Source organism: Argopecten irradians, chromosome 7 (assembly GCF_041381155.1).
Source record: "Argopecten irradians isolate NY chromosome 7, Ai_NY, whole genome shotgun sequence".
Classification (NCBI taxonomy): Eukaryota; Metazoa; Mollusca; class Bivalvia; order Pectinida; family Pectinidae; genus Argopecten; species Argopecten irradians.
Window position 1 is genome coordinate 3,609,167 of NC_091140.1, and position 13,829 is coordinate 3,622,995.

Sequence of the window (13,829 nt, forward strand, 5' to 3'; positions counted from 1 at the left end):
AATAACATTATAAATAACGTGTACTACCAATAACACCTAATCTATCTCTATATCATGTATTGGTCTGTTATAATAACATTATAAATAACACCTAATCTATCTCTATATCATGTATTGGTCTGTTATAATAACATTATAAATAACGTGTACTACCAATAACGCCTAATCTATCTCTATATCATGTATTGGTCTGTTATAATAACATTATAAATAACGCCTAATCTATCTCTATATCATGTATTGGTCTGTTATAATAACATTATAAATAACGTGTAATACCTCTTGTTATAATAACATTATAAATAACACCTAATCTATCTCTATATCATGTATTGGTCTGTTATAATAACATTATAAATAACACCTAATCTATCTCTATATCATGTATTGGTCTGTTATAATAACATTATAAATAACGTGTACTACCAATAACACCTAATCTATCTCTATATCATGTATTGGTCTGTTATAATAACATTTTAAATAACGTGTACTACCAATAACGCCTAATCTATCTCTATATCATGTATTGGTCTGTTATAATAACATTATAAATAACGTGTACTACCAATAACACCTAATCTATCTCTATATCATGTATTGGTCTGTTATAATAACATTATAAATAACACCTAATCTATCTCTATATCATGTATTGGTCTGTTATAATAACATTATAAATAACGTGTACTACCAATAACGCCTAATCTATCTCTATATCATGTATTGGTCTGTTATAATAACATTATAAATAACGTGTACTACCAATAACACCTAATCTATCTCTATATCATGTATTGGTCTGTTATAATAACATTATAAATAACACCTAATCTATCTCTATATCATGTATTGGTCTGTTATAATAACATTATATATAACACCTAATCTATCTCTATATCATGTATTGGTCTGTTATAATAACATTATAAATAACGTGTACTACCAATAACGCCTAATCTATCTCTATATCATGTATTGGTCTGTTATAATAACATTATAAATAACGCCTAATCTATCTCTATATCATGTATTGGTCTGTTATGATAACATTATAAATAACGTGTACTACCAATAACACCTAATTTATCTCTATATCATGTATTGGTCTGTTATAATAACATTATAAATAACGTGTACTACCAATAACGCCTAATCTATCTCTATATCATGTATTGGTCTGTTATGATAACATTATAAATAACGTGTACTACCAATAACACCTAATCTATCTCTATATCATGTATTGGTCTGTTATAATAACATTATAAATAACACCTAATCTATCTCTATATCATGTATTGGTCTGTTATAATAACATTATAAATAACACCTAATCTATCTCTATATCATGTATTGGTCTGTTATAATAACATTATAAATAACGTGTACTACCAATAACACCTAATCTATCTCTATATCATGTATTGGTCTGTTATAATAACATTATAAATAACACCTAATCTATCTCTATATCATGTATTGGTCTGTTATAATAACATTATAAATAACGTGTACTACCAATAACGCCTAATCTATCTCTATATCATGTATTGGTCTGTTATAATAACATTATAAATAACACCTAATCTATCTCTATATCATGTATTGGTCTGTTATAATAACATTATAAATAACGTGTACTACCAATAACGCCTAATCTATCTCTATATCATGTATTGGTCTGTTATAATAACATTATAAATAACACCTAATCTATCTCTATATCATGTATTGGTCTGTTATAATAACATTATAAATAACACCTAATCTATCTCTATATCATGTATTGGTCTGTTATAATAACATTATAAATAACACCTAATCTATCTCTATATCATGTATTGGTCTGTTATAATAACATTATAAATAACGTGTACTACCAATAACGCCTAATCTATCTCTATATCATGTATTGGTCTGTTATAATAACATTATAAATAACACCTATAAATAACACCTAATCTATCTCTATATCATGTATTGGTCTGTTATAATAACATTATAAATAACGTGTACTACCAATAACGCCTAATCTATCTCTATATCATGTATTGGTCTGTTATAATAACATTATAAATAACGCCTAATCTATCTCTATATCATGTATTGGTCTGTTATAATAACATGATAAATAACACCTAATCTATCTCTATATCATGTATTGGTCTGTTATAATAACATGATAAATAACACCTAATCTATCTCTATATCATGTATTGGTCTGTTATAATAACATTATAAATAACGTGTACTACCAATAACACCTAATCTATCTCTATATCATGTATTGGTCTGTTATAATAATATTATAAAGAACGCCTAATCTATCTCTATATCATGTATTGGTCTGTTATGATAACATTTATAAATAACGTGTACTACCAATAACGCCTAATCTATCTCTATATCATGTATTGGTCTGTTATAATAACATTATAAATAACACATAATCTATCTCTATAACATGTATTGGTCTGTTATAATAACATTATAAATAACGTGTACTACCAATAACACCTAATCTATCTCTATATCATGTATTGGTCTGTTATAATAACATTATAAATAACGTGTACTACCAATAACACCTAATCTATCTCTATATCATGTATTGGTCTGTTATAATAACATTATAAATAACACCTAATCTATCTCTATATCATGTATTGGTCTGTTATAATAACATTATAAATAACGTGTACTACCAATAACACCTAATCTATCTCTATATCATGTATTGGTCTGTTATAATATCATTATAAATAACACCTAATCTATCTCTATATCATGTATTGGTCTGTTATAATAACATTATAAATAACGTGTACTACCAATAACGCCTAATCTATCTCTATATCATGTATTGGTCTGTTATAATAACATTATAAATAACACCTAATCTATCTCTATATCATGTATTGGTCTGTTATAATAACATTATAAATAACGTGTACTACCAATAACGCCTAATCTATCTCTATATCATGTATTGGTCTGTTATAATAACATTATAAATAACACCTAATCTATCTCTATATCATGTATTGGTCTGTTATAATAACATGACTATCTCTATATCATGTATTGGTCTGTTATAATAACATTATAAATAACACCTAATCTATCTCTATATCATGTATTGGTCTGTTATAATAACATGATAAATAACACCTAATCTATCTCTATATCATGTATTGGTCTGTTATAATAACATTATAAATAACGTGTACTACCAATAACACCTAATCTATCTCTATATCATGTATTGGTCTGTTATAATAATATTATAAAGAACGCCTAATCTATCTCTATATCATGTATTGGTCTGTTATGATAACATTATAAATAACGTGTACTACCAATAACACCTAATCTATCTCTATATCATGTATTGGTCTGTTATAATAACATTATATATAACGCAGAATCATATAAAAGTATTATATCATTAGGTTCAACGGGCATGTCGGTTCTTTATCACGGTTTAAGTTAGACATCAACAGAGATCCTCAGGACATTATGTTGAACCACTTCATAACTATTTTCTCCTTTTGTTTATTTAGACACATAGTTATTATATAACCCTAGCTGTTGCGGGGGTACCAGTCCTCTGCTGTCCTTGACACATGTCCTTACGTGACTCTGGATGTAGGTATCTCCATGACATATGACCTCACATGACCCTGGATGAAGATGTCTCTTACACACAGTTATTATATAACCTTCGCTGTTGCGGAGGTACCAGTCCTCTGCTGACCTTGACACATGCCCTTACGTGACCCTGGATGTAGGTATCTCCATGACATTTGACCTCACATGACCCTGGATGAAGGTGTCTCTTATACACAGTTATTATATAACCTTCGCTGTTGCGGAGGTACCAGTCCTCTGCTGACCTTGACACATGTCCTTATGTGACCCTGGATGTAGGTATCTCCATGACATATAACCTTACATGACCCTGGATGAAGGTGTCTCTTATACACAGTTATTATATAACCCTAGCTGTTTCGAAGAGTTTATGACAACCAATCCTCCCTTGTCGTAACCTAGACAACACAAGGCCAATCATCACCATGGTAGTCTGTGTCTTCTTAAGACTCCTTCGGCTGTTGGGGGATTCTAAACCCAACACAAACAGTTTGATATAAATATCGAGATGACAATGTTGTTGTCTGTGAATATGTTTTTAGTCAATTGTTCAAATACAAAACAGAACATACACTTATTTATACATAAGAAAATTTATTAAAATCTTAAAATTGAATTGTTCTACAACGAGACCGAGCGTAGATTTCCTGAATGATTCTGAACATTAACAACTCAATAAATACTATCTACATGGCGGCAGTGACGTCACTGCACAGGACAGTGACGTCACTGCACAGGCTACACATATCACACAAGAAATACTGATAGAAAAATAGTACGCTATCAAATCATACGTAAAAATAGGTGCCAACAATACAACCTAGAAATCGCCTCTCGTTTCCCTTTAGTGGAAATTTTAAAAAGTTACATGTTGAAATGACTGACTCCAATACGGAAACCGTTCATTTTATGAGTAACGATCATTGTTAGGACTAGATGTTAGAGACAACTTTGATGTTGGTCATTTTCGAAAAAAATATGGTATCTAAATACAGTATTGATAACTTTGTGATAAACTGTATTAATCTTTTATTTATGAAGATTATTGGAACATTGCAATGTAAATTATAGGAAATTTTCAATTTCATTTTTGTATTTTGTCAATATCCAAAATCATCATTATTTTATTTTGAATATTACATAAATTGCTGTTATTACATTATTTTGACCTACCTATTTTTTTTTATCAAAATCACAAAACCATCAGATAGGAATGTTTCTCCCTTGAATTTTCTATTTTATTATTTGAACCGCACAACAATGGCAGCAAGCTATTATTAAAACGACCTCGTCTGATGGCCTTGTAAGCAATTTGATAAAAGATGTATCTAAAACGACAATTCACCAACACATAACGCAGTTGTTCTTTAACACATTAACATGACCGGTGACTATATGATTAGTATACATGGCAGTGTTATAGGGGGACACAGGAAGCATAGCTATATTACATATGTACAGAGAGAACAAACCACAATACACCACAGTAATACTACGTGTCTAGGTCTCATGATAGATGCATACCTTCCCTACATACTTTTGTAGTTCACGCTCTACCAAAACGTCATAGATAACACAATTTAACACCCTATCATCACCTGTCTAGTTGGTAATATCATCAATTTCATGTTTCATTGAAATTCATTCAAAATCTCACTGTCCTGTGTGATATGACAGTTTACAGGTAATAATTTTAATATCGTAGTACAAAATATACAAATGTACATACAAAAAAAGAAATTATAGCATATTATGCTATTATTGAAAAAAGTGATTATTTCCTACAGGCTATGGCGTTATACGACGTTTTATTTATTACACGCTAAGAGTATTCCGTGATACATATAATACTGGTGACCATTGTTATCTAATCTCTCTGCGATTCCTTTAACAAATATAACAATATGCTTGTACAAAATCTGTACAAACTTAAAACACATAATGATGTAATGAGACATATGGCTGAACACTGACAGAGTAGCACTATATATAACATCGTACTACTTCTACAATCTTAAAAACAGACGTAGATATTGCACATAATTATGTTCAAAAATAGTATTTACGTAATAGATGACGTCATTTGCAAAATAAAAATGAATATTATCCTTTAAATTGAAGAGACTACAATAATGTATCTTTATGATAACCCAGTTATATATCGTAATATATTGTCACCGTAAAGAGAAGTATTATGGCATGCAGTAAATGGAAATATTAATGAAACATTTTACAACTAGGTTGTATATTTAATAACACTTGTAAATACTTCAATGGTAAGATCTGATTAATGTCATTAAACGTATGAAAGTATGAAAACGACCAGAAAACAATGAACCCATCATACCTCAGTTATCTGACACCAAGTCAGAACGATGACAACACACAAATCTGGTTAATCATAACATCCAATTAAACTACTTTTCTTAGAACTCTGTTACTGACAGAGCTAGGTTGAAGGGATGACGTTTTAGCGATACACTCAAATGGAAGTTTTGAAAACCAAAAAAGGCGTCATTAGGTACTGACCAAGGTGTTCGTATAAAACCAATGGACCAATGACAAGTGTTTGGTACAAAATTAGGCGATTTGTGGTGAAACAAGAGCTACCTGAGATTATTTGATAAAAATATATTTTGAGAGTGCTACAAGGATATCTTGTATATTTATCAAATCCTGCAAACGAAAGCTCCAAAAATGATCAGTGTGATTATGTACATAGTGTACCAACGATTACTTAATTAAGCAAAGATCCAACTTCCCTTTTTGACTTACACCATCGACTCAACAAATCCCTCTATCGACCGTTTATCGACCGTGTTCATATTCCCCGGATATCGAACTCGCCCAAGGGGTATAACCCTACAACCGGGGAATATAATAATAATTAATTAAAGTTCTAAATTGTAATAATAACATTTTGATAAGGCACAATCAATGTGACTACTCTCTATAAAACAATTTGAAAATTAAAATAATCCAACTTTTGGTATGCATGTTAAAATACTCAATATGAAGATGCGCACTGGAAGAAATTTCATTTCTAGAGCAGATATAGTTTTCATTTTATTTCACACTTTTAGACATTTGTTTTTGTTTTATTTTTGTGACTTTTGTGTTAAACTGAACTGAAACGTGACAGTAGGTCTGAGGTATTCCTAGACGAGTGCAGGGCTTTTTAATTGTTTTTCAAAGATTATGTTTTGTAAAGGAATAATGGAAATACAGAGGTTGAAAGCAAAAATATTCTTTATATTGTTTTATAAATGGAAATAATCTAGATTATGGAAATACATAAAGAGACGATTCTTATAATATACACTTTCATAACTTAAAAAACGCTCTTACATTGATTAAAAAACATCTATGATATTATAATATCTAACATATGTTAAAAAGAACAAATTATCAGTAATAGAATACGTGTTTATATAAACAATATCCACTAAACGTTATAGTTCACGACAGTGGTACACTGTTTAACGTTGAGTATTATAGACAAAACCCCATTAGGGGTTACACAACATCACTGTCTGTGACTATCTCACCCAAGAATTGTCATACAACATCACTGTCTGTAACCATCTCACCCAATACTGGTCACACAACATCACTGTCTGTAACCATCTCACCCAATGTTGGTTACAAAACATAACTGTCTGTAACCATCTTACCCAATAATGGTCACACAACATCACTGTCTGTAACCATCTCACCCAATAATGGTCACACATCACTGCCTGTAACCATCTCACCCAATAATGGTCACACAACATCACTGTCTGTAACCATCTCACCAAATAATGGTCACACAACATCACTGTCTGTAACCATCTCACCCAATACTGGTCACACAACATCACTGTCTGTAACCATCTCACCCAATACTGGTCACACAACATCACTGTCTGTAACCATCTCACCCAATACTGGTCACACAACATCACTGTCTGTAACCATCTCACCCAATACTGGTCACACAACATCACAGTCTGTAACCATCTCACCCAATACTGGTCACACAACATCACTGTCTGTAACCATCTCACCCAATAATGGTCACACAACATCACTGTCTGTAACCATCTCACCAAATAATGGTCACACAACATCACTGTCTGTAACCATCTCACCCAATACTGGTCACACAACATCACAGTCTGTAACCATCTCACCCAATAATGGTCACACAACATCACAGTCTGTAACCATCTCACCCATTAATGGTCACACAAAGTCAGTCTGTAACCATCTCCTCAAAATTTGGCTACTCACAATAAAATAAGCAGTGCAAAATAAACGTGTTAACGTATGCCACAACACAGTTCAAAACCTGACGACATCACGAGAATGTGTAGCAACATAGGACCAGTTCGATCAAAACCATCCAACTTCTAGGCTTTTTAAAGAGATCTTTTGCCTTACCTTCATAATACTTAAATACGATATTTCCATATCATATTTACGTCTTTCCGTATCATGATCTTAATTATCAACTTGACAAGCTCAGAAAAAAGGATTAAACCATTGTATATTCTTGATATTAGCAGCATCATATTTTAAATGTTGCTTACTTTATAGAAATCGTCAGTGGTTACTAAAAGCTTTGAGTGTTAATGAATTTGTAAGATGGTCTGGATAAACAACACCTCATGATCATAAAACCTAATTTGTATTCTTTCGCCATAGAAGTTGAACGGTTCAATGACCTAGACGACCTTACTTTTGAAGCTGCACACATTCTGGTCAAGAACACAAAGCAGATAGAACATTGTACATCTATACGAAAATTAAAGACGGACATGCTGTAGGTCAGCCGAGGCACACTCACTTCCGGTCAAGTGTACCCACTTCCGGTCACATGTTGCGGTTTCTTTATTTCGCCTCCAGATGGTGAGCAGACATCTTTGTTATGGAAGGGTGCGTTTGACACAATCTCTAAAACGATACTAGAACTATACATACGAGTAAGACAATGCCTAATACTTTAGTATGATTTACAGTATAACAATTAGTCTAGTACATAGTACTTGCACAGTTTTTCTTAAACATTTCCAAAATGTCCGAAGGATGAGTAGTATGATGTATTTCTGGTCGTATAACACTCAAAAATGGAGGATGACATTCATTTGTGATATTACATATACTATGTAATAAATTCATATAATACCATGGTTGTCTAATGTCTTTATCAAGAATAAAAAAATGAAATTCATTTTTGTTCATATTTAGGCTATCATTAATATATATTCTATTTCCTTCATCCAGCACCGCACTTGTTACGATCTCTCTAAAACAGTTAGTTTAGAGCGTGATGAGATGTGTATAAAGTGTCTAATGGTCTGTCTTGTCTAACACTCATACACTCTTCCTCTCCCAAATTACGTCAGCTGACAACAGCCTGTGCATCTTTAATCCCGTGGCGCATGCTCTTGCATGGTGCTGCCTCGTCCTCATATCTAGTGGTCACATGACTCACATAGTTGTGTCCACGATGGAGTGTTTAGAATTACGGACTTCTTCGGTAGTCTCGGAGTACGCGTTCAGCGTTGCCATGCGATGATCTTTCAGATGGGCAATGTTTGCGCTGATGACGACCATGAAATGAATCTGGGAAAAAATGTACAAATGATCACCATTAATTCAACTTAAAATGATGTCAGCTTACTGATAATCCAAACAGTCTGGAATCTGTACTGTAGGTATAAAACAGTGGGTAAAATGACCACATTTGTAGTAATATATGTGAGATAAAATGTTAGATCTACATGAATGGTAGAGAAACATACAAAGATGGAACTTGGCTTGATAACACAGAACAAAATCTCATAGATTCGTAATTATTGAACTTGCAAGCAATTAGTATATTCATTTATGCCACTTTAGGAAAGATATGTATGATACATAAGACAGCGTAATGAGAAATAAGAAACGTGCTACTCTGAACTGAAAAAAAATTCAAACAAGGCTCGCATCATTGTACCTGTACGTACACGAGTTTTGTTCAAAATATAAGTTTTCAATAAATGTCTGGGAACGAGGCATTGTTAAGGATTCATCCGGTTAGCTGATGTGTTGGCGTGGTAATAACATGTCCGACATCACACACAGTATAAACAGCGTTTTTCCTGCTGTTACTAAGACAAAGTTGTCACACACAGTATAAACAGTGTTTTTCCTGCTGTTACTAAGACAAAGTTGTCACACACAGTATAAACACTGTTTTACTGCTGTTACTAAGACAAAGTTGTCACACACAGTATAAACAACGTTTTTCCTGCTGTTACTAAGACAAAGTTGTCACACACAGTATAAACAGCGTTTTTACTGCTGTATCTAAGACAAAGTTGTCACACACAGTATAAACAGCGTTTTTCCTGCTGTTACTAAGACAAAGTTGTCACACACAGTATAAACAGTGTTTTTCCTGCTGTTACTAAGACAAAGTTGTCACACACAGTATAAACAGCGTTTTTCCTGCTGTTTAATAAGACAAAGTTATTGACAAAGGTGTCACACACAGTATAAAACAGCATTTTTCCTGCTGTTACTAAGACAAAGTTGTCACACACAGTATAAACAGCGTTTTTCCTGCTGTTACTAAGACAAAGTTGTCACACACAGTATAAACAGCGTTTTTCCTGCTGTTACTAAGACAAAGTTGTCACACACAGTATAAACACTGTTTTTTTACTGCTGTTACTAAGACAAAGTTGTCACACACAGTATAAACAGCGTTTTTCCTGCTGTTACTAAGACAAAGTTGTCACACACAGTATAAACAGCGTTTTTCCTGCTGTTACTAAGACAAAGTTGTCACACACAGTATAAACAGCGTTTTTCCTGCTGTTACTAAGACAAAGTTGTCACACACAGTATAAACACTGTTTTACTGCTGTTACTAAGACAAAGTTGTCACACACAGTATAAACAGCGTTTTTCCTGCTGTTACTAAGACAAAGTTGTCACACACAGTATAAACAGCGTTTTTCCTGCTGTTACTAAGACAAAGTTGTCACACACAGTATAAACACTGTTTTTCTGCTGTTACTAAGACAAAGTTGTCACACACAGTATAAACAGGTTTTTCTGCTGTTACTAAGACAAAGTTGTCACACACAGTATAAACAGCGTTTTTCCTGCTGTTACTAAGACAAAGTTGACAGTATAAAAGTTGTCTAAGACACACACAGTATAAACAGCGTTTTTCTGCTGTTACTAAGACAAAGTTGTCACACACAGTATAAACAGCGTTTTTCCTGCTGTTACTAAGACAAAGTTGTTCACACAGTATAAACACATTTTTCTGCTGTTACTAAGACAAAGTTGTCACACACAGTATAAACACTGTTTTACTGCTGTTACTAAGACAAAGTTGTCACACACAGTATAAACAGCGTTTTTCCTGCTGTTACTAAGACAAAGTTGTCACACACAGTATAAACAGCGTTTTTCCTGCTGTTACTAAGACAGCGTTTTTTCCTGCTGTTACTAAGACAAAGTTGTCACACACAGTATAAACAACGTTTTTCCTGCTGTTACTAAGACAAAGTTGTCCGACATCACACACAGTATAAACACGTTTTTTACTGCTGTTACTAAGACAAAGTTGTCACACACAGTATAAACAGTGTTTTTCCTGCTGTTACTAAGACAAAGTTGTCACACACAGTATAAACAGCGTTTTTCCTGCTGTTACTAAGACAAAGTTGTCACACACAGTATAAACAGCGTTTTTTTCCTGCTGTTACTAAGACAAAGTTGTCACACACAGTATAAACAGCGTTTTTCCTGCTGTTACTAAGACAAAGTTGTCACACACAGTATAAACACTGTTTTACTGCTGTTACTAAGACAAAGTTGTCACACACAGTATAAACACTGTTTTACTGCTGTTACTAAGACAAAGTTGTCACACACAGTATAAACAGCGTTTTTCCTGCTGTTACTAAGACAAAGTTGTCACACACAGTATAAACACTGTTTTACTGCTGTTACTAAGACAAAGTTGTCACACACAGTATAAACACTGTTTTACTGCTGTTACTAAGACAAAGTTGTCACACACAGTATAAACACTGTTTTACTGCTGTTACTAAGACAAAGTTGTCACACACAGTATAAACAGCGTTTTTCCTGCTGTTACTAAGACAAAGTTGTCACACACAGTATAAACAGCGTTTTTTTCCTTCCTGCTATTACCAAGACAAAGTTGTCCGACATCACACACAGTATAAACAACGTTTTTTTTCTGCTGTTACTAAGACAAAGTTGTCACACACAGTATAAACAGTGTTTTTCCTGCTGTTACTAAGACAAAGTTGTCCGACATCACTAAACCACACTGATAAACACTGCTTTACTGCTGTTACTAAGACAAAGTTGTCACACACAGTATAAACAGCGTTTTTCCTGCTGTTACTAAGACAAAGTTGTCACACACACAGTATAAACAGCTGTTTTTTCCTGCTGTTACTAAGACAAAGTTGTCACACACAGTATAAACAGTGTTTTTCCTGCTGTTACTAAGACAAAGTTGTCACACACAGTATAAACAGTGTTTTTCCTGCTGTTACAAGACAAAGTTGTCCGACATCACACACAGTATAAACAACGTTTTTCTGCTGTTACTAAGACAAAGTTGTCACACACAGTATAAACAGCGTTTTTCCTGCTGTTACTAAGACAAAGTTGTCACACACAGTATAAACACTGTTTTACTGCTGTTACTAAGACAAAGTTGTCACACACAGTATAAACAACGTTTTTCCTGCTGTTACTAAGACAAAGTTGTCACACACAGTATAAACAGCGTTTTTCCTGCTGTTACTAAGACAAAGTTGTCACACACAGTATAAACAACGTTTTTCCCCCTGCTGTTACTAAGACAAAGTTGTCACACACAGTATAAACAACGTTTTTCCCCCTGCTGTTACTAAGACAAAGTTGTCCGACATCACACACAGTATAAACAGTGTTTTTCCTGCTGTTACTAAGACAAAGTTGTCACACACAGTATAAACAGCGTTTTTCCCCCTGCTGTTACTAAGACAAAGTTGTCCGACATCACACACAGTATAAACAACGTTTTTCCTGCTGTTACTTATACAAAGTCCCGATATACAAAACTGACACCTTATCATCAATACCTTACAGACAGGTACTACATGCAGGAGACATATAAACAAATGCCTGTGACGTCACAGGGAAAACAAGTAGACCAAATTTTTTGCCATATCAGTTTGTTGTATCATCTGAGAGATCAGTTACGAAAAATAGAAGTGCAGGTATTTTATCAATTAGTGACTTAAACGATTTAACATGACTAAAATAAATAGTTCTATTATTTTTTTCCAAATATGGACAAAAATGACTGCCTTAAGCTTTAACGAAATGATAGGCTGGACACATGAAATCACTGTACAAAACCATCATCATACAACGATGACCTGAAAACAAGAGTTACAACCACCAAATGAGCCAAGTGCAGTAGTCTCGGTGTGGGCTTGCTGTGCAGACAACTTCCAACGATACGACGGCCGGACGACGACTATAAAACAACGTTAGTGACACTCACCCCATGTTACTATTGTAAAGTCGTGTGAACTATAAACATATTACTCCTTCACCTCCGGCACAGAACATACTGTTAGTGGAAGAAAACTGGCAGAGTTGAAGGAACAGCACATGCATATAACAGTGTGGATATATTGTTAATAAAACGACATAAATATGAATAATAAGACAGAAAGTATGGGCAGCTAAAGTAAAAGTAAAACTAAAGATGTTAAGTGACCAAAAAATCAAATTGTTACTATTCATCCAGGTATTTTCTTTATTCCAAGCTAAATAAAGTTTTCTCTGTCTTTTCGAGGAAATATTGGATTTTCGAAAATCAAATTCAAACATAACTCCAAGTAATTGAAATTAGTATTACACAGTGAAACGGAACCAATGCGTAGTTCATTTTATTTTTACATGTGTTTCCATGGATACAACTTGATTGCTTTAACTTGTGATTTGTTGGTCACGTGATCACTAATGTTAGTATCAAAATAATAAAACAAATGAATGACTAGCTAGGAATAAATTCACTACAAAGGTGTGAAATGCAATAATTAAGTTAAGGACGGTCTACAAAAAGTCTTAACTGAAAAAAACCCATTGAAAGTAGA

The 13,829-nt window shown here is 33.2% G+C and overlaps 1 protein-coding gene across 2 annotated transcripts in view; it reads right to left on the reverse strand.

The window, feature by feature from the left end:
- Positions 1–4,228: 4,228 nt before the first annotated feature.
- The window catches only part of LOC138327310 (uncharacterized), a 37,626-nt gene continuing 28,025 nt past the window's right edge, over positions 4,229–13,829 (reverse strand). For both annotated transcript variants that reach the window (XM_069273299.1, XM_069273298.1), the window contains one exon: positions 4,229–9,264. In XM_069273299.1, the coding sequence (XP_069129400.1) occupies positions 9,130–9,264 (135 nt within the window). In that variant the 3' untranslated portion in view covers positions 4,229–9,129. The remainder of the gene's footprint in view (positions 9,265–13,829) is intronic.